Here is a 23918-nt window from a genome sequence, read left to right as displayed (position 1 = left end):
ACTACTGAAACAATTCAACTTGATATGTTTTCCTTCAGTGGATTAGTAGCTGTTCTAATATTGTATTTTTTTTCTTTTACAAGTTGATACAGTGTGACTGGATAGTTACTGCATGCCTCATAGTTGTTTTCTCTTTCCAACCAGTCAACTTAAAAGAAATATGATCATAGTCTCTCCTGCTGTTCCTGAGTTACAGTATAGCATAATGGCTAGAAAGTGTCACGATGTCAAAGTGAAGTTGAATTTTTACCTTTGGGCCATGTGACATCTTAAGTAATGGATTACGGCCGTGCTGTTGTACTGCCTCTGCCAACCAGTAAAGTTTTACTTTTTCCATCAAGTATCTCAAAGAACCTTATCAACCGACTAGAGCACTGCGCTCCCAGAATTCAGGCTTACTTGTCGTCCCTAAAGTCTCTAAAAGTAAAGTAGGAGCCAGAGCTTTCAGCCATGAAGCTCCTCTCCTGTGGAACAATCTCTCACTTTCAGTTCAGGAGGCAGACATCATCTGTCCATTTAAGAGTAGCTTAAAACCTTCCTTTACGATAAAGGTTATAGTTAGAGCCGGTCCAGGCTTGTCTTAGACCTGCTTTAGTCATGCTGGCAGATCGTGTTTATTAGGGCAGATCCTGTATCATGTTGGCATCTGATAATGGTGGTGGACCACAATCGAGGTGGCAGCTGATGGTGGATACTGATGGCGGCAGTGGACAATGACTGTGGACTATAGTGGCATCTGATATTGACAGTGGATCATGATCATGGTGGCTGCAAACCATAGACTAGGATTGCAACAAGACTGCTTGATATACAATATTTTCCTCAGATACTTGACCATTACTGACAATAATCCATCAATCGATTGACCTTCAGTTATGCTACAAAGTGTTTATTCTAATCAATGCTGCAATTACCATTATCTCGCTGATGTTCGCGTGGGATCTATTGCACTTCTGTCCGTCCTGGAGAGGGATCCCTCACATTTGTCTCTCTCTGAGGTTTCTACCTTCTTTTTACCATGTTTCCTTACTCTTGTTGAGGGTTGAGGACAGAGGATGTCACACCTTGTTAAAGCCCTATGAGACAAATTACGATTTGTGAATATGGGCTATACAAATAAAATTTGATTGATTGATTGATTATGATACTTGACTAAAACTGAACATATAAGCCTTGAGTTGTATATTGTCAGTGTCAGACAAAGTTTTTGAATTCTTGGTCCAACATTTGTACATAACTCAAAAATAAAATATTATTATCCTACAGCCACTAGTGTAGCTATAAACAGATAATAATCCACCAAAGCATGCACATGTAAACCTGTGCTGGCCCTTCAGTGAAAAGTGATGGAAAAATGGTATTTGGCCGAACCTAATGGCTGAGGCCTGTTGTATTTATCTATGTGGGTAAAGCCCCTTGCGTTCACCCCCCATGTTGTGGCCCCCTGCTGGGGATGGAAGGGTAAAAGCTGCTGTCCATCACTGACATAAACTCTATCTATATAATCTAAACCTTTTGTGACTTCCAGCAGACAGACAAGAAGAGAACAGTGGGATGGAAAACAACGTTTAAAGATAATATGCGAGTGTCCAGTGAATCTCTGGAGATTAATGTCAGTGTACGTCTATTTCAAATTCAACTCTCACTTTGATAACACATTTCAGAAAGTCAGGGTTGGAAAATATCATCACTTCCCAGCTCTCCACAACGGCCATGAGCCAGGGTTATTATTTTTGTTTGGATTTTCTACCATGTACCACGAGTGTCTCTTGTCTGTCATCACTCTAACGGAGCCCTTGTGGAGGCAAACAGCCACTAGGGACGACTGAATTCTGCTGCATCGTGTAGGAGAGGGGAGCTAGAGAGACCCCACTATGTCTAAAGGGAGGGATCCACAAAGCTGCTTTCTCTGCTGCAACATCAAGAGGAGAAGTAGCAGGACAGGGAGGAGGGAGACGAGACAAACATGTAGCAACTCAGAGGAAGGAGAGAGAGACGGAGTGAGAGAAGGGAGGAGAAACCTGACCTACTTCTCCTTGGCTTATTTATATGCTTGAGTACAACAGATTGAGCCAACCAGAATCTTAGGATCTGGCATAGCAACAACAGTCAGAAAAACCAACCAGACTGAAGCCAACTGGTTAACAATGCAAACACTCACCTATAAGTTGCAAATTCAGGTTAAGACAGCATCTAAGGAATGAATTGAAATAAATCTTTTTCATACATCTAATAATACGTTTATAAATATATTTAAATACTAGTACTGTGAGGGAAAGGCTTGTGATATTCTATTTCTTTCTGTCAACCAGTGACATAAAAAGACTAACGCGAACAATATGATTAGACTTAAATCTTTAACAGGGGTCCACAGCCATGTCAGCATATCTGTGAGGCTGCACTTAGGCACAGTGATGCTAACATCAGCAAATTTCCATGTTCACAATTTAATAGACTAACATATCAGGTTTAGTTGGTTTATGATTTTGTCAACACCCAAAGTTCTGGACACATTTTATTTTGACCTGATGTTGGATGATCACTAATACATCTAATAGTTGTCAAGCTATTCTCCACAATAATAAAAGTGTCAACCTAAACTCAGGGGACCAGTTGGATTCACCCACTGGGGACCACGAATGGAAACTGCTAGTGTGGCGCTGCTGATATTAGGAAAGAGTGATTTCTTAAATATTTAAACACACATCCACCCAGTGTTCACAGAGACGGGGATGTAAAACATGAACCACAGCCTAGATTGTGAAATTCATGTGCTCAAATATCAATTTCCATGTCCTAGGAGAGGCTGGATATAAAATCACCCTGTTTAATGCATGGACCTCAGTCTGACAGTCCATAACTGGAAAAGCTAAAAAATCAGTAGTCAAACTAGTGCAGTACCTATCTCAGAACTATTCCTTTGTTATTAGTGAGTTCTCCTCAAACAGTTCTACAATATAAAGTCACTTTTTATGTTTGTGTGACACAATAAGATTTTATAGTCAATGTTTTTCATAAATAAAACTTCTTTTATTACTGTTCATGTAAATGGTTTTGGTAAATGGTTTTGTATTTATTAGGGCTGTCAAACGATTAAAATATTTAATCGCGATTAATCGCATTTATGTCATAGTTAACTCAAAATTAATTGCGATTAATCGCAAATTTGTATCTATTCTAAATGTCCCTTCATTTCTCTTTTTTCTCCATAATTCTTTTTCCGTTTTAATGCTCTTATCAACATGGAAAAGTGAATTGGCTTGCTTTATGCAAATGTTTTATTTTATTGAAAAACAACATAAAATAAAATTATAAAGTGCACATTTCAGATAAACAAGGACTCAGCCTATAGTGCAGTTAAACCATGGCTTAATATTTTCTTTTCTTTCAATTTTGCTGTGAACATAGCTGTCAGGCCTCTCAAAGAGAATACACAGGCAGGTGTCGGCCTACTTTGAAAAATGTATGAAATAAGAAGTACCCTATTTTCAAATAAACTAAAACATATAGCTGCAGCCTAATAGCTTAAAAATATATATTTTAGTTGGCGAAATATTAAAACAAAAAGCAAGAGCAGGTCAGAATGGAGGAGAACACAGATACTGAAGCTCGGTAGAAACCAACTGCACTTTCTGCTCTGATCAAGAAGCTGCGGCGCTGATCTCTGATCAGCTGAGACCAGAGAAACTCTGTGTTTTCACTGTTTCCACTGTTAAGAAGCAGTCAGTCACTGAGCGGCTGCTTCACGTGAACGAGATCTGATCTGTGTCTCTCTCGCCTCTCTGAGCGAGTGCGCTGGGGCGGGGGGCGGAGCCCACGGTGCGGTGCGCTATTTGGGAGCACACACACACACACACACACACACACTCGCCCGCTCCTGCTACTTCATGACGGCCTGATACGATGATGTTTTAAAATATTATTGTGACTTAGTCAACTACCAACATGCAAAAGCGTGTGTCACACGGCGATAGCGTGAGAGTTGGCAGCTCTGCGTTAACCTCGCGAGAAAAAAATTGACGGCGTTAAAATGGGTTTGCGTTAACGCCGTTAATAACGCGTTTAACTGACAGCACTAGTATTTATATAGTGCTTTTCTAGTCTTGATGACCACTCAAAGCTCTTTCTAGTACAGTTTACATTCACCCATTCAGACACACATTTATACAGTGCATCTATTGGCAGCACATTGTTGTTCAATGAGGGGCAATTCGGGGTTCAGCATCTTGCCCATGTGTGATGCTTATATATTTGCTGGAATATCTTTTTTTTTTTCAAACACAATGAACGCAAAATTCTGGCAATTTTGCCCCGAAATTGGACCCGTTTGCAAAAGCGCTACTGTGGTTTATCTGAAGTTGTATAAGAAGATTCAACAGGGTCTGCGGACTGACTGATAACCCCCCTCCCAAATTGCACCAAGCTCAGAACTGCACGTCCCATGACCAATAAGAATAAACATGCCAAGTGTGAAGCTGATTAGAGGAACAGTTTAGAAAATATGTGTTCCACATATAGACAGACAGACGTTTGTAGAATTAGTGGGTTAGTAGAAACTGAAAATTATCTTAAATATGTTGTTTTTCATTATAATGCATTTTATAGATATCTTCTGAACGCTGTGTTAATTTTGTCCAAACAGATGCACAATTGGAATCTGATGACTTTATTTTGAAATGGTATTTATGGTAGGAGAAACAGTATACTTATATTTTGAAAAGGTAATGCCAGTAAACAAAAGACGTTAGATACAATGGCAGGTATGCCTTGCAAATGAATGATAAATCATACTTTTAGTTGGTTGATAAGGGCACAATGTTTGTGGATATTTCTTATTATATTGTGGTTAATATAGAGATAATTTAAAATGTATTTTGGCAGTTTTGCCAAGTTTACGGACAACTATGTGAGTGTGAGTAAGCTAACAAGATCACTGCGTGTGAGCTGTATTTGCCGTAATGCCAATATGTAAACTTACATATGCCCTGGCTTTGTTACATGTGGGAAAAAAATGGTCGCTCATTACCTAATGTGTCATTGTTTAATTTTACAATATGGGGGGCAAGTATTCCCATACTGATCACACCTTTACAGGGCTATAAAGATCCTTCATAAGGATTTTAAAGGAAGTAATATTTGTATTTGAATATTTCCTCCTACCCCTTCTGTGTGTTGGAGATGTCAATAAAGCATTGTGAACCATCAGTAAGGAGAGACCATCATTCAGCTGGGGGTGCTACAGATACACATGTATTTTGAAGGCGACAGGATTGAATAGAAGTATATAGTATATGGGCAGCATGAAGGGACTGAGCAGTAGTCTAGTCATTATGAAGTCTTTCTATGGCTATAAGGACCAACTTTGGTTAAAAGCCATTGTTGTGGCAATATTTTGGAGTTGGGAATATTTCCATGCAGTGAGAATATTTTGGAGTGTGGGGACATTTTAGCATTATGGGGAGATAACGGTCATATGGGGACATTTTGGAGTTGTGTGGACTTTTTGCAGTTGACGGGACATGTGGGGACATTCTCGTTCAGGCCTTACAATTTCAAAGGGTTTATGGGTTTAGGTTAGAATTAAGGATTGGACTTCTCGACAACTATGTGTGTGTGTGTGTGTGTGTGTGTGTGTTTGTAGCATGGAGCTGAGAGCTGACATGAGACAACTGCTACAGATGTCATTACTAGGACATCATGAATTATTTATCAATATCCAGACAGCTTAGCAGCAGTGGTGACTTGAGTACCTGTCACACAGTATATAATGTAACTGAAGCATGACAGACGTTATGCGGTATACTCAACACATACTCATGTTCAGATATAGAAGCATACACAAATGTGTCTGTGTGGAAACTAGTTTATGAGTAGTATATTAAATATTGGTAAATTACAGTTTTCCTGATATGGAAATAATTATCATATGCTCAGTTGCAGATTGTCAAAGATGTTGCTCAAGACTCTATGTACCACAGGGCATTTACAGGTACTTATAGACTATGAAAATGTGTTATATGTAAAATACATGAACAATCCTACAGTACCAACAGAAAGGAACAGTGATATTAGACTTATTAAACTCAAATTAGCAAATAAGTTTTGTTTAAGGTTGTGTTAGGCAAAGATAACAATTAGATACGATTAGTTATTGTTCAGGTATCCGATGGGACAACATCCTGCATTGGCAAAGTGAACAGAACTCAGAATTGAACTTTCACCTGCAGAATTGTTTTTAACCCAAATTCTTAACTGAAGTTCTGATCTGCATCCCAAAGTTTTAATCAGTGCAAGTTTACTGATGCTGTAAAAGCTAGTTCTGTCAAACACGGAGTATCCCTCTGTTTTTAAATGAATCATCAACAAAATGCTTTATGAAGTTTGATTTGGTACTCCATACACACTGAATTGTTTTAAAATATTTTCAGCACGTCCAATTGTCGGAAGCCTTCACAAGAAATACAGCAACACTTTTGACCACTTAGCTTTAGTTTGTTGTGGTGCCAGAGCCCTTTAGAGAGTATGTTACCAACAGAGCTAAATGTCATCACGTGAGTTTATGTTTATGTCGCCTATAAGGAGGGCAACTATTTAAGTAAAGAGCTCAGGCACCAAAATGAGGCCCCAAAATCTGCTGTGTGATTTGGTCCAGTGGATAACTGGTCATGTGGGTTAATCAGTCACAACTGAGTGTATGAACTAATGCCTCTTTTGTTTTGCTCTGCTCATTGATAGACACTGTTTACAAAGATTTGGTGGATAAAGTCCAACAGCTCTAATTAATATCTAAGCTATTTGGTGACATTGAACTCCAGCATACGTTAAACGTCTTGAAAAGTCAAGCTCTTTTACCAAAAAAAACTAATAAAGCAAAGAGTTAACATAATTTTAAAGCGTCCTCTATCTTCCAGTGTTCCCCAGTGATACCACTGGATTGATTAAAGGACTGGTCAGCCCTCTACTCTCCAGTGTAGATGTAGATTTAGATGTAGATTAGCGAGATGTGAAAACACTCACCCTGTTAAAGCGCTTGGCCTGGAAGAGGTGTCCGTTGACTCGGTAGAGTTTCCTCCATCTTCTGGCCCCGCGGCGATAGATCGATTCTAAGAGAGAAAGCAAACTGTTGTAGAGTAGAAGCATGGTGACAGACTGATGAAGAGTGGGATGGAGGTGTGCTGCACTGGACAGGGGAAAGATAGAGACGAGGGGGAACAGGTGAAATGAAGAATGTAAGAGCTGGAGTAAAGGTCCTGAGGCTCTTCCTTCATGTGAAGTCTGAGTTCAAGTAGGGAAATATAACTATCAAATAAACATGATGCATACACACACAGACACACACACACAAAGTGCTTAGCTCCACCTCCACTCCCTTTTTCTAGTTGACTCTCATCTTTCACCCTCTCTCCTCATCTTCCTCCCTCTTTCTTTTCCTCTTCCCCTCATCAGAGCCCCAGTCCCTTTACTCTTGGTGATGAATGGACTTCCTAATACATATTGCCTTTTTTCAGATGACAAAATTAGGGTGTAGTTATTTGTAAAAGGAAAACGTATTCAGCTATTAATAAACTGCAGTGCATAAACAAGCATTTCGCAAAGACTGGAAACTGGAAGATTCTGTCTTCATGTAAAACACATTACATTTTTACATTAAATATCATTTAGCTGACGCTTTTATTCAAATCGACTTACAATAATTGCATTCAACCATGAAGGGGAAACCCAGAACAACAAGAATCATGTAGGTACATTAGCTTAAAAAAGAATTGACGATGGCTATTAGACATCATCTTCTTCAACATTTAGACAGGGTGAGTGCTGAGAAAAAACTCAGTAATCAGGGGCGGGGTTGTTATAATTCAATATGTTACCAGTTTACCTGTTTCTGTTTTGGTCTGGTATTGTTCAAACCGATTCTCAGTCGAGGTGACTACAAGTTGTTATGCCTCCTCGATGTGTTCCCTTGGCTTTGCCTTGTATTTGCTTATGTTTTCTCTTCCCCGTGGTGCCCAGTTTAAATCCTAAATAGCAAATGGATGGAGATAAACAGTGGAGGTGCAGACTGCACAGTCTAGGAATGGCAATTTGTTCTTGTCCATCTCCTCCTCTATGAAAATGATGTTTTCATCTACCGAGTCGATGTGACTTGACATGTAGAAGCTATGTTTTTCAGGAATCTTGCATTTCATCTTTGATTGAGAGCTGCCATATAACACATAAGCAACTTCATGTATAATTTTCTAACATTTCTGACAGCATTGTTCACCCCAGTGATAGGTAAAGTACAAACAACGTACTATAGTTTATTGACAGATAAGGGTGGTTCAGCTATTATCAAGCTTTTATTTGGAAATATTGAGAATTGGGGTCTATGATTGTCACTTGCAATAGACCTTTGAAGTCGCTAACATGCAATGTATGAAAAGATTAACAGCTGTTAAGTAAATCATTCAAACTAAAAAATAAACATCATACCTGAACAGTATTGAAGCAAAACGTTCATTCTATGGAATACACTGACTACATATAAACCAGGTAGGATGAACACAAAGCTTTTTTACTCCACTGTGTACCATAGACTGTTTATAAAAAGCTCTGCACACAACATCCAGCACACAAACAATAAAAAGTGACTGTTAAAAAAACTGTTAGAGGAGGAGACACTAATGACAGGGAATCATTCTGAAGTAGCTGCAGAGCATTAACACAGAACAAGAGATCAGAACATTACATACAGGCAGGTCTAGAACGTACACTGCACTAGTCTGTCAAGTTCGCAGCAAGAAGTAACCACTCACTTACATTTTTATATATCCCACACTTAGATGTGTGCCAGTGTAACAAGACAATCAATGCTAGTAACTCAACTCGGAATGTTTAGCCTCATCAATGCACTATATCCAATGCCAGCCCACAGTCCATTTCCCATGTCATAGGCTGTAATGAGCATAATTACTTTTTGTATAATCATCAGAGAAAAGGTGGTTTCTATCAGTTGTCAGTCAGTGCATGAACATGTGTTTTGGGGGCGTAGCTTAGACAAGAGGGCCATGGATGTAGTGATAGCATTCTATCATTGTTTAGCCTGCACTTGCTAGGTGTTCCAGGATTATAAACCCTAGTTTTAAGTGATTTAGTATCTAATGAAACCACCATCTTACATTTTTGACATTTGTATATAATGGTTAAGATATCCTTAATTTTTTTCATATTTTTTGTCAAAGATCCAAAAAGCCTCAATCCCACTCAACACTCAGTGGACCATTCATTAAACCCTCCTAGGCTGCATAACACCCTCGCCCTCATGCATCTTGTTTGTGCAAAACCTTAAATAAGGTTAAAAAAGTCCCTAACCATGATCAGGGTCATTTTATAAAACATTACTAAGTTATCCCTTCAACTGATGGATTTCACAGGCTGAGCAGTACACAGTAGAAGCATGTCACATTTATATGTAACACTGGTGCAGTCTTACACATGCAGAGCAATGAGTGGTGTCCGAGTTCCAAGTTGACTGAAGAACTTGCCATAAAAATCGGATAAATCAATAAATTATCAGTCAGTTTAAATATGTGCACTGCCCTCAACGCAGCATGGATAGATGGATTAAAGTGGTTGGCTCAACCCAGACAGGCACTGCCCTCTTGACTCCACTAATTATTCACTAGTAGTTCCCCCCCCCCCCCCCCTGTCTGTACTGGTTTTCCAGTCTGGTTGGTTGCATCAGTGATGGGTGTGGCTATGATCCACTCACTCACTCATTTTTGCCTCTGTTGCTATGGTAGCCACAGCCTACCATATACCAGCTATTATTAGTTGGTTGTGAGGATGTCAGAATGTCTGCAAAGAAAGTATATTTTGACAACAATGACCCCTCCCAACTTTTGAAAACTGATTCCACCACTGCATGGAGGAAGGTTGAACGTATTCAGGCCTCTTTACTGTCTATATCTTCAGCAGCGGCTGCAGAGCTACAGAAATGTTCATACTGTGAGGTGACCTTTTGTTGCCGATGGCCTTAACAGGTACTCATAATTTTTTATGTTTATGTTAACAACCCATTCTTTTGTCTCAGTCGCAAATGTCTGCAGTGTGCAATACTCACGTTACTCAAAGCAAAACATGTGTGGCATCAGCTTGGTGAGCAATACAAGGATGTTGAGCCAAAAATGTAAGTTGTGTTCATATCTGTATGCAAATGTACACCCATAGAGAAAGGGATTTAAACAGACACTTGGCACATGAGCTACTGACTCGGATTAAAGCAACACTGCAGCAAAACTCCTGTCAGAGTGGTGGTGTGAGATAAGAGCTCTGCCGTGTTTGAAAAGATGGATTCTGCCTTTTGTGCAATATGATGAATTTTTTTTTTTGTGATTGTCATTATCATTCTCCCCAACTGAGTCAGGGCCGAGAAGATCAGAGTGAAAACACAGAGACCCAGAGGGTCCCTGCTCTTTAGGGTCTCATCTGTGAACTCCCCCTAATCCTGTTAACTCAAGGCTTCCACAAAAAAGCGGCGCCTGCTTCTGAGATTCACCTCGCTGTGTTACCATAGTTACCCAGGATTTTGACGGAGTTGGGGATAGACACAATGTACCGCCGAGGCTCTGAGTATGAGTCAACGTGAGCCTACACATCACGTTACGCTTCCTCAGTGCCCACGTCAGAAGCTAAATAAAGTGGTTGTGATTAAATAATTAATTGCGACAGATGTTTGGACACAGTTGTAATTGCATCTCTTAGCTCACTGTCTGATGAATAGATGAGTGGTTATACAGAGGAAGGTTAAATACACGACTAAATGTTTTCCATCCTCATCTCTGGGTTATACCCTGAAAATACTTTTGATATTCTTAACAGAAAAACATTCTCTGAGGTACAAGCAAATTTTTATGATATATATAGAATCCTGTAGACACCTTAGATTAAAGCTGCTTTCTGTAGCCGAAGTCACATGTGTTTTGCATTTTATTATATAGTTTGAATGATTTACTGCACTGCTGTTATTTTTTCGTACATTGCATATTGGTTATTTCAGCGTCTTTTAAGCAAGAGACAGAATCTTAAGACCCAAGTTCACAAGTTTAAAAATAGAAATCCTCTGCAATTTAGCAGGAAAACAAACATTGTGCTTTTCAGTAGAGAACATTTGCAAAAGAATTGGTAATTCTATGAATGTTGCTGTCATGACAGAGATCAGCACCAGCGACTCTCATAATTGTGCAGCTGGACAGATATTGAGCACTGCTGTAGTTTATCTGAGGAAGTAGAAGAAGAGCTGGTTGTCTGTTCATTCAATTTCATTAATATTGAACATTTTGTGTGTCCAAATCGCACCCTACTCGGGACTGCACCTCCTTGGGTAAATTATAATACACATGGCGTGTGAAGTCAATAAGATGAAATGTTCTTGAGAAATGTGCTCCACATCCAGATAGACATGTGTGGAATAAGGAGGTATAGGGCAAGGCTGTCAGTCAGAACAGTTATTTGACATGAGATCTTTGTGTCATTGCTTGGCTCACACATTTAGAGGGGTGGGGCACAGTTGACCTTTCCATTCATCAATCAGAGTTTAGCAACATGTCAAGCTGAATGTGTTGATAGAGGTGGCATTGTTTGCTCATGTTGTAAGCAGTGTAAACAAAAAAACTCTGTCCAGATGAAGCAGATTAGTTAAACTCTTGAGAAATAATATCTAAGGCGCTTTTTTTGTGCACTGTTTGTTGCGCATTTAGTCATGAATATTTCATATTTAATGAATATTTAATTCTTCACACCAATTAAGAACCCTGCTTGTCACTATGTCATGAATTATGTGCTATTACTATTGTTAATGTTACTGTTACCCCACTAAGTGGACTATCAGTATTGTGCATCCTCCCATGAGTTAAATGTGGCTTTGATGAATATGGACTTGGTTAGACAGTCTACACTCTCATTTATTTATATAAGGATTGATGTACATATAAAAAAATATGATTTTCTACTATATATTTGGAATAACGATTTAACACTGAAGGTGGTCCAATCTCATCAGGTAATTTACCTCGTAAACTGGACAATACATTAATCTAGAAGCAGGAAATCAGATTTGTCAAAATTATGTTTCCATGTAAAGCATAAATTACTCAAATATCCTAAGAAACCAGAGAGAGAAAAGATAAAACTCTACATCAAATAAAAATATAGATATTTTATTGTTCTGAGTATGACCAGTTCATTTTTTTTTTCTCTTTCATCTTTGTGTGTCACCTATTATTATTTTTTCCACATTTTTGTAAATGAAATACCAGAAGATACATTTGGTTGTTAAGAGTATCTTTTGATCCCAGAAAGGAACAGACCAAATCTCTTGACATGACAGATATAAAAATATTTATATAAATTAGTAAATATTGTTTGTTTGTGTGTTTGTTTGTGTGTGTGTTTGTGTGTGTGTGTGTGTTTTGCAGTGGCTACATTTTGTGAAATACAGTGCTTTGATTTTTTATTTATATCATATGCTGAATATGGCTGATGGCTTCTTTTAAGTTTGATCTACAGCAGAGGCAACATGTACCACAAACAACTGCAGCTTTAAAGAACAAACCAGGATTTTAACTAACTTCAAGAGCGGGATGGGTGAAAAATGCGATTACAAATTATGTGACTTAAGTGTCTCTCTACAAGAAAAAGATAAACCCACCATTAAAGATAAACACAGCAGTGGGATCTTCCAGCCTTATCTATTCCTTAACATTTAAACCATAGATAACAGCAGTCCCTTAAATCCCCTCTGGTCCTAAAGCACACATTTATTGATGAGTACATCCAATTTAAAAACAATTTTTAGATTGAAGGGTGGATCAGTCATTGTTTACATCTTGCTCGGATCCTCGCAGCCCGACAGCAGTGAGACGCTGCAGCCTCAGACCACTTGCACTGGCAGACCTTCAAAGAGCTGACCTATTACAACATCCCGCTTAGCAAAAGCACAAGTGTTGCCTGGCCCCATTTTTCTGCCAAGGTGCCGGAATGAGAGAGAACAGAGCAGGCAAGTCAAACCACTTTTCTGATGATAAATCAAAACACAATACTACACCTCCGGATGTAAAGGCCATTGCGCACAGTCCTGCCATTTTGTCCGCAGAAGGTATAAAGAAGAGTAGACGACCTGCTGGTGTGATACTGTAGATTAACGTAGACGCGGAGCAGGGGAAACGGGTGGTACCACCAAATCTCTCCAGGATAGGACATTTACGAGGGCTTGACTCATTTCCAGACATTGTTCCTCTAACACGCTGGGAAGCAGTGGGGTACAAGTTGCTACCAACAAAACCCACACCCTCACTTAAATACCCCTTCAAAAAAAAGACTGGGGATACATTGGACTGTGTGTTTTCAACTGTTGTTGAGGAATCAACAGCAATCATGTGAGTGAGTACAGGAAGAGGTCTCCCCTTACCCAGGTCCATGGCACAAGTCAACTTTTGCAAAGTGCATAGTTATTTTGGGACACTCTGTTCCTGCTGCTAGTTGTCGAGAGCTATCATAGAAAGCAAGGTTACAGGTCTACACTACTAAAGAGCTGAGGGGGATCAATGGAACAGCCTCGAGGTCTTTTCAAACACAATTAGACCTCTGTGATAGGGCGGCTCAGTGAAGGCATGACCAATGTTGTTAGTTTGACTTTTAATTAAAACATTTATTCAATTGTCCTTTTAATCAGTGTGTTCCGGATAAAAGGGGAGAGAGAGTAGATGCTGCAAAGTGCATGAAATTATAAAAGACATCCAATTTAAAAGTAGGGATCACTGAAATCTGATTTAAAAGAAGCCTCATAAGGACCGCGGGGGTTTCCTGAAAGTGATAGGATGGGAGGCAAGCGCGGGCATACTGTCATACAGGCATACAATCAGAGTGTGTGTGTGGGATTCCCTGGGCTGCCGAAAAGTCAGATCCAAATGTTGATGAGTCAGCCGTTCTAGGTGACACCATGGCAACAGATCTCTGTATTATGTCCTCATCAGACCACTGAGAGCTGAGTTATGTAATGTCTTCTTCTTGCAGTATCTTAGTGGTTCTCAGATACTATTGTATTGATATACTATATAAACTGCTCATGTTTTCTGTGTACTAATAAAAGAGGTTGCTGAATTCTTTCTGCTTTCTTTAGGTATTGTCATTGTTATTATCAGTTATTAGATGTAACTTTGGGTGTCAGTATAGTAGTTGGTACTAATATCAGTGGGCTGTAGATTGATTGTCCCTTAACCCTCACTTTCTGACCCCGTTCTGTTTAAGGGTTAAGACTTGGTTTTAGGATTAAAATTTAGGTTTAGGTTAGGTTTAGGATTGGGCATTAGTTTTGATGGTTAAGGTTATGACTTAACGGAATACCTTATGCCAATTTGTGTCCTCACTAAGATAGTTGTAAAGCATCAGTGTGTCTGTGTGTCTGTGTGATTGATTGTGTCCTGAATTACTCAGCGTTTTAGTTGACTGCTGGTTGGGTTGCCATACGTATAAAGCAACTATTTCCCTTTCTACTCACACACATACGCACACACGTAGGCACACACACGCTCTCTAAATAAAAGCCGTGCATTGACTAGGTAAGCCTTGTTCCAATTCTATGTTCGGTTTATTGGCGGGTGGCAACCAACGTCAAGGTGCATTCACTGTGAGTTTCTATATCCTGCTACTTCCTCTTCTTCTTCCCCATTCGATACTGTATCTCTTATTACCCTTGATATTAGATACCTTAATCCTCTTTGTTCGGTCCGGTGGTGGATGGCAACCCATTGTATTGGAGTGTGCATCACAGTTATCTAGGCAATATTAAATTATTTTGTCCAGTCCAGTTTTTAGGAATGTTAAGGACAAATTTAAAATGCCATGTTTTTGTGTTTGTTTGGGAAACAGAAGAGCACATCAAGTGCATCCAGTAAAATCTGAGAAAAGGGAGATGATTAAGTTTCAAATTAAATCTTCCATGTTCATACCAGACAGCAATAAGAGAGGAAAAAACCCTGTGGTGACTAAGAGACGTTCGCCTTTTATTATCTGGCTTAATGTGAAGGTTTTTTGTTCAGTTGGATTGGTTGAAAACAATGACCGTACATAAATATAACAAAAAGATCCTGGCTACAATTGCTGCCATCAAAGCACAACAAAGCAGGTGCTTACATTGAGTAGTGATCATGGAGAGGGTTAGTTTTAGGATTACCAATCACAAGTCAGTGTCAGCTATCAATCATGACGTCTTACCCTGTAATTAGCTTCAATCATCTAATTGAAAACAAACTAAATAGAAATGTGAACATCTCACATACACCATTGTGATAAGAATTCAATCGAGAGAAACCATCTACTTTAAAGGACTCATCATATGCCAATTTTACCACAAGTTGATATGGCTCCTTGGGGTCTTAATGAAATGTCTGTAACATACTTTTGTCAAAATACCACAAGGATCATATAAAACCGCACCTTTTTACCCTGTCTAAAACAGCCCTCCTCAGATTGACCTGTTTTGAGTGCCCCGCCCCCCATTTTTACAGGTTACATTAATCTGAAACTGATCCACCATTAAACTCTTTATGGTTTTACACGGTTGTTTCAGCTCTGGTGTGCCTGGGTAGGATTCTAAGTACTAAAGAGGACACTGGGATTGTGTCCTTGACTTTTTTTTTCCTCAGACACTGGGGAATTTACACGTGGATGATTTCAGTATTTTTAACAAGAATTATTCTCTTGCAGTTTTAAGGACAGGCTTGACCTTGGAAAAGCATTTCAAGTTGAATGAATGAGTAAAATATTTCTGGGGTATTGTGTGTGGGTTCAGGACCCCAGCCTTTATCTGAAATGCTCCTGATTTAGTTTTTCCTACATAAAACGAGTTACTCCTGTTATTTATTTGAACTGATAGTCTTAGCGTTTTGATAAAATAAATAAATTAAGGTTTTCTTACAAGCTTTTTACTGGACCCTTTCTATCACGTCACATGACAATATGGAATTTTGGGTGATGTGATAACAGAGTAAAATAGTTAGCAAAACTTATTAATGACTGAGGAAACTCCATACACTGATGGATACCATTAAAATCACCAGCTCTGATAAAAATAGGATGTTTAGTATTAAATTTATGATGGATATTTTCTGACATTTAAAATACTCAACAGAAAAATAATGGAAATAATGATTTATTCAGGCATTCTGTGCTGCTTTACATTTACAGCTTAGATTTGTTGCTCTTGTCCGGATCCATCATTTGTTAGTATGATATAAAAACAGCAGGAGCGGACCATATAAAGAGCAGTTAATCTCCTGCATATAAGACAAGTGCTCCCTCAGATGGCTATCGTTACATCAAGACTGATACATTTTGACCATAACATTGTTACCGAGGAAGACAGAGACAGACTGGTGGTTTTAAACCGGTTACAAAGATCCTAATCGGCAGCTCAGTGCAACTGAGAACAACCAAGAGGCATGAGACGTCAGGGCTGACAGTCTGCAGACGACAGAGAGGCTCTCATGCCCCAAGCAAAGAAAAAAGGACATGTTCACTTTACTTGTAGCTGCTGATGTGAAGGAGAAACCCACACTCTGTTTAGTCTGAACTGACATTGTGGAGAAGGGATCTAGCTCATTGCATTCAACTCAATGGATGCATGCAAGAAGACAGTGGAGCAATTTCACTGCATTTCAGGCAATTAATAAAAAAAGAGATCATCAACCAAAGTATTTTACTTAATTGGCTGATACTTTATGGCTTATCTGACATTAAAAGCTCAGCTCCTCGATCATAATGCGCTCTCTGTCTGCGGCTGCATGGACCTCAGGTGACCTGACACTGTGACAGAATTGTCCCCACATTCCCCTACCTTTGACTCGAAGGTAGAAAAGCAGCGTGAGCAGCATCCCTCAAGCTGAATGTTAGCGCACTCTCGCCTTTACATCACAGATCTCATGGCTGCACCTCTTCTCCTCATCCCGTCTTCCTCCTTCTCTTCCTCCTCCTGCTCTATCCGAACAGCTTCACTTATGTGACTCTGTGTCACTCTCTCCTCCCTCCCCTCCCGTCTCATTTGTTCTCAATCCTCCAGGCTGCCTGTCTTCGTCTTCCACTCACACTACACACACACTCCTGGAAGTAGCCGACAACACATGCAAACATGCTGCATTTTTTCATTTCCTATAATGTACTTCTTTCTAATGTCTGAACAGGAATCGCACCTCATGATTGAGGATTGTCACAGGAACCTGCTGTCTCCTCCCTGTTGCAATTGCAACATGTTGCCCACTAGATGGCCCACTAGACAGCAGCATCTTCTGCACACAACACATTTTAACCTAAATATAAACCTTGAGGACTATTTTTAGTTGCAGTGCTGTGCCTACTGGATCACATCCTGGATGGCAGCCTTTCTGTCCTCGAATCCGTCTCTGGAAACATCTCCCACTTTCATTGAGCTCTATATCTATTAGAGCTCTATGTTTCACTGTATATCTCCTGCAGGCAGTCATTTCTTGCTGCACTGCACTTTAGGAGCCAGGGGTAAGGCATATTGAAATTTCAAACCATTGAAGATCTGTAAACTGATGCATGTATTTCATTTATGGGCATGAGCACAGTGTCTGTCTTTCAAACATTATCCAAACAAAATAGCAAAAATAAAATAAAACTAGGTGTTAAAATCAGCCAGTTGTGTCCTTAAGCTCCATTTGCTCCTATACCAGTTTTCCTTTCTTTAACAAACCATTAATCAGATGCATGATTCAATAATTCAAACTACTGAATTAAAATTAGAAAAACTAAAAGTGAAATGACAGGACAGGGTTAACTAATTCTTAACTATTTACTCATTAATTCACTTTAACACTGAATAAATTCATTGGTTAGATGGGTAAAAAGGGGGAGGATTTTAACTGACTCCTATGTTGTGATATTGCCTTTTTAATGATGTTATTAAGTCAGATTATGAAACCAACTATTTTCTTAAGATTAGTATAAATACACTCACTTTAAATCCTATTAGTTGCCAATTCTTAGCTCTCAATCTAGCACTCAAATTATTACTATTAATTAATAATAAAAGTTACATGCATATACTAACTAGAGATGTAACTGTCTGACAGTACAACATTACAACATCTCAGAACATTTGTGCTGTTCAATAAATACATTAATATAACCAGCTCGTGGCATGTATTCGATTTACTGACTGCTTCAGCTGCTGGACACCACACAAACCTGGACAGATGTTTGAGAGTCTAGCTGGATTTTTGACAGTAATCCCACAATGTGATGACACACATAACAGTCATGGAATCATTGACTGGTCCTTCTTTTCTTAAACCCAGTTAAAAATAAACATTGAAACCTTGAACTTTTAAACTTAGTTCCACAAATCTTTTGCTATAAAATCCCTAACCATTATAATTACTAATGCAACCCAAACCCACTTGCATCTGTGAAATGTGCTGCTCTGTATTTATCTCTAATTCTCTCGGGATTCTGTGTTTGTGTGTATATACAAAATTACTTTTGTCTGATAAATCATTATCAGACAACTAAATCCCATAAATAATAATATTGTACTGGCCTCAAAAAACTCAGAAAGCAAAGTCTGTGCCTTATATGACGGGACGATTATTAAATACCATGTAAAGTCAATCATAAAAAATGCTATTTTAGATCAGACGCACCCAGAGCGCTCTTCCTCTCTCCCTCATTCTCTCTCTCCCAGCCAAACACACACTTGGAGACATGTACGTCTCTACTCTGCGGCCAGAGTTGCAACACTGGGAGGTTGTGCAAGCATTTTCTGCATTCCTTTACAGTGAGGGTGGAAGGCTGTTCTCTAGGCGGGACCCTGGGCTTTATCAAAGCAACTTTCAAGACCTATTAACGTTATCAGTGCGACCAGGAGCAGGCGGTGTGGTGCAGCCACTCATTCACTCTGAGTCAACACTGTGGCTGAGAGCTGTGAGTGGTGCATCAGAAAACACAAACTGACTGATTTGTAAAGAGTTTCTCCACAGGGAGGAGCTAAGACATCCCCTTTACCCTGTGTGGTCACTGGCACCAAGTCACAGTACTCTTAGTTGAACTAGCTTCATTCTAACAAACGTCCTCCTCTATTTGAAAATACTAGCGCAGGATCCGTTCTGAACCTGCCTGTTTGGGATTGGCTTGCTTTCTTGACCTGTGGCTATGCTGGTTGCATTCTTCCTTCAGACACTGTAAAGGTGACCTTTGATCAACCAGATTGTTGTTTGCACAGATTTTATAGTCAAAGTTTTTTTTATACACATGATAAGTGTGAAGTCGATTAGATGAACAGGTCACCTAATATGTGTTCTACATACAGACAGAATTTGAGGAATCGGGTGGTTTTTCATGTTCTAGCTTTAAAAGTATTAGGTTTTTCACTTTTTTGTTTGATTTACATAGTATCATATTAGACTCTATGCTTTATGTTCATTTCAATTTTTTTTCTAAAAATGTTCAACTCACACTTAATCTGTTTGAGAGCATCTGTGGGCAAACAATGATATTTTCCTGCAATTGAACTTCATTTTTTTTAATAGTTGATTGTAGGGCTTGGCAATTAAACAAAAATGTATCAGAACCAACACTTATAATCTCTAATCTAAATTTAAGGGATAGTTCTCCAAAAAAAAAAATCACTAACTATCTACTCACCACTATGTCGATGGAGGGGTTGGTGAAGTGAATCCACAAAACGTTTTCTACACACAACACAGGACTAGTTTATAGTGAGTAATTATAATTTTGGTTTTTCACACAATAATAAATCTGGGCTGACAGATGACACTTACTGTACTAACCTCATATGCAGTCTATTGAACCCACTTACATTACTGTAAAAACCATGATCAGACCAGAAGGTACACAGCACAGTCCACCCACACATCCTCATGAAGGAGAAAGCATTAGCAGCTTGGTGACAGTCACTACTTGTAGCGCTAGAACTAATATGTATGTACCTGCTAACTACTGCAAACTAAGCAGCCATGTATATATATAATCTCTCTCAACTACGCCCCACAAATTTGCATAAGCTTACGTCACTCCTGCAAGCAGATTTACTGATTGTTGTGATTCCACTGTAATCATTACAAAGTTTATATATTTGTATTTCAATGAACAGCAGTCTGTTATGGTATTATTTCCTGCCCACACAGTACAGGCACCACTAAGTAAAGGTTTGGCTGCTAATTGTAAATGGTTTCTGAAGCTGTTTTATCTTGTTTGTTGAGACCCGCTTCACATCCTGATAGCCATCAATAAATTAAGTATTCTGAAAAAAAATGAATAAAATAAAAGAAGTCAGTGTCTTTGGGCCTCGAAGGACTGTAAACAGAGGCGGTGGACTAGTGGCAGAAACTTGGACTATGGGCAGAAAAGGTCTCTGGTTCGACTCCACGGAGAAACAACAAAAAGACGAACCTGGATTGATCTGTCCAAAAATCCAAGAGGATTCTCCCTACCCTGTCTAGTGCCCCTGAGCAAGGCACCTTACTCCCCCAACATCTGCTCCCCGTGCGCTGTACATGGCTGCTCACTGCTCTGTGTGTCCTGCACCAGATGGGTTAAAAACAGAGATTACATTTCTCTACCTGCATGAGTGTGCCTGTGCATGCCTGTGCATGTGTTTGGGACAAATAAATGTATCTTAATTTCTTAATCATTTCACCCAGCCCAAAGGAACTGATTGCCTGGCGTACCTGCCTGCACCCTACCTGTGCTTTCACACGGCATGACCTAAAGGGGAACGACCCGCTGAGGCAGACATGATAGCCAGAAGTTAGCGAATGAGTCAGGGAAAAGTCAGCTTTTACAAGTTGCCAGGCAGTGCACATTCATGTTTTTTAGGCCATAGCTTTGACCAGATAATGGAAGGGGAAAGCCTGCTATTGCTAGCTGTTCCAGGATTACCAACCCTAGCCAACCACCCCCTAACATCATTTACACAACCTTTTATGAAGCCATGCAACAATGAACGATGTACAAGTAAACCTGACACCATGCTGGACATTAAATGTTTACTGTGTAACTCTCAGCCAACCAAGTCACAAAGACACACACAAAACCCACAATACTACACACTATATATTATACTTCAGCTAAATCCTGATGACCTGAATACATCCAAGCTCCCTACTCATGATACATAAAGTTTCAGTCCATGTATCTATGAAACCTTGAAAGGCCATTGCTCAGTCTGTCAGTCTCATTCCTGTATTATGTCAGCTTGCAGGGCTTCGCTCAAAATGCTTTAAATTCAGAAATCAAAAACAGCAAAGAATAACAAGGTGACCTGGTCAGGCCTGTAGTGCAATGAGCTGAGGAATGCAGACCAGAAGACATGGTAGAAATGGGCAAAAGGAAACAGAGATGAGAGGAAGAAGGCAAAGCATGATAGAAAAGAAAGCAGGAGATTGGCAGATGAAGGGGTTGTGATGTATGAGAGAGAGGGGAGTTAGACAAAGGGGGAAAGCCAGGGAGACGCCTCTGAAACGAGGCCAGCAGCTCAGACACAGACAGTTCACAGCACTCAAACATGTAGCAGCTCAGCAGACCTCTCCTCTTCCTGCTCGGCTTGTAGCCTCACCACAGGCCAGCTTCAGCGACACCATTGTTTTGTGACTTGTTTAGTGCCAGCTGAAGTGGTTGCCCTGTGTAAGCATTATGCAAGGGTGCAGCTCTTTGTGGATTAGCCTTCTCACCAGATGTGCTCCAGGCTAACACTTTTCACTGCACAGGTTCAATAGCAGGACATGCAAACCACTCCATATCCAGCTGCACAACAGAATGAGGTCAGTAGCTGATCTAGAAAAGAGACGAGTGGCTACAAGGTTGTGACGAGCTTGACTAAAAACTAGGGATGCACCGATTTATCGGCCGAACATCGGTAGCGGCCGATATTCGCCTCGTTTACTGATATCGGCTTATCGGTAATAAGCTTGACTTTCACCGATAACATTGGCCGATGTTCATATTTGTTGTAAAACCGCTGGGCACGTGCCGCGGCTGGGGGAGCAGTCGCTCCGTCGCCCTCCTCTCTGCGGCCAAAGGCTCAGTGTGCGGCACCGGGAGGTCCTAATCTGGTGGCGCCTAACGGCGTCGCTGGTGCGGGGGCTTTCTTTCTGTTGGACCGCGGGGCGGTGTCCATCACCGGCGCGGAAGGACTCTGGACGCGTGTCGGGCCCTTCTCGCGGATCACCTCAGCTACGGCGAACGCTGGGGGAACCCCTCTGTTCGCGTGGAGGCACCCTGCGGTGCGCCTCGGCTGGCGCCTAGCAGCTGACTGAGAACTGGTGCGGACCAGGGGAATCCGACTGTTTAATTAAAACAAGCATCGCGAAGGGCCACGGTGGGTGTTGACGCGATGTGATTTCTGCCCGACACTAAAAACAGGTAAAACTGAGGAGGGCTTGTTAAGTTATCTTGACTCACGCAGTGTAACTTGGCGTAAAAAGTATGAGCGTAGCGTCTGTTTAAGTACTTTATTCTCATGTGCACCGGCTCTATTCATCCGTCTCATGCACAGGTAACACGGGACTTGACAACATACGTCATACACAGAGAACCCGTAACACCTCTAATAAACGGGCAATACTGCTACCGTAAAAGAATGAGAAGAGCGTTCTCTATAATGATACTTTAACAGGGCTGTTTTAGACAGGGTAAAAAGGTGCTGTTTTAAATAATCCTTGTGGTATTTTGACCAAAATATGTTACAGACATTTCATTAAGATCCCAAGGAACCATTTCAACTTGCGGGAAAATGGTCATTATATGTCTCTGTTAAATAAAGTTTAGTTAAATCAAAGAGTGTTTAATAAATCTGATTCAATTTGTGTCATTAAAAGATAAGAGTGATGAAGGGCTGAACATTTTTTAAATAGTGCTTTTTAAATAATGATTTAATTATTTTTCTGGCACAAAAGGGTGAATGAATAACAACAAAAAGAAAATAAACAAATATCGGCATCGGCTATCGGCCAGATTGTTATTTTAAATATCGGTATCGGTATCGGCCAAGAATTTCGATATCGGTGCATCCCTACTAAAAACTGTCTATTATGCAATTTCAATTTCTTTCCATATGACATCTGCACAAATATATAAACGTTGTATATTATGTTTACATATTTATTACCTTTTTACCAATGACTTGCTGCGGGAACACTGCAGATTTCATAGGATGAATAAAGAACATTCATGTGTCTGATAAGTAGTTTTGTTATCTGTGTACTTTAAGCAACAACAATGCTTGATATCAAACCCTTGGTGTGACTGTATTGAACAACACAGTATCCCAAACTCTTATCACCAAATGTATTTTCTAGTGAATTAAATCATAGTAATTACAGAATATCTGTAGTGTAGTAGCGGTTTAAAGATGCTAAAACCAAGACAGAAACCACACAACAAACGTCCACAATCATGTGTTGTGAAACCGGAAGAGGGAACTGTGATACCTCAAGCTGTACATCAGGGTTTTACCCCAGAAGAGACAATAACTTTAAAAAAAAAGTAGATTTTGAGGATCATTACAAGTATACTATTTACAGAAATGTCTTGTATAACACTTTTTCTTACTCCCAAAAAAAGTTAAAAGGTCAATTATAATATTCTCAAAGAAAAGTATCAAGTTGTGATTATTGATGTCATATCAGCTCAAACAATCAAAGTGTAAATGTTTTGCTTGCTAATCATTTTTTTATTTTTAAAGTCTCTGAAGATCAGTGCCTTGGCCTAAACATGTCTCTCCAGTACAGAAACATGACCTCCATCCTCCAAGCACTGCAGTCAGACCTATTTTAGTAGGTAACATATTTCCACCTAACTCATCTCTGAGTCCCTCTCCTTGTTGTGAGGAGAAAGAAACATCT

General features: G+C 39.8%; 1 protein-coding gene across 1 annotated transcript in view; it reads right to left on the bottom strand.

The window, feature by feature from the left end:
* prkcz (protein kinase C, zeta) overlaps positions 1-23918 on the bottom strand; it is a 124416-nt gene that overhangs the window by 57651 nt on the left and 42847 nt on the right. The window contains exon 5 of the mRNA XM_053424252.1: positions 7018-7103. Within this exon, the coding sequence (XP_053280227.1) occupies positions 7018-7103 (86 nt within the window). The remainder of the gene's footprint in view (positions 1-7017; positions 7104-23918) is intronic.

This window comes from Pleuronectes platessa, chromosome 6, assembly GCF_947347685.1.
Source record: "Pleuronectes platessa chromosome 6, fPlePla1.1, whole genome shotgun sequence".
Lineage (NCBI taxonomy): Eukaryota > Metazoa > Chordata > Actinopteri > Pleuronectiformes > Pleuronectidae > Pleuronectes > Pleuronectes platessa.
Note: the sequence above shows the minus strand (reverse complement) of the source record. Positions and strands in the feature narration are given on the sequence as shown.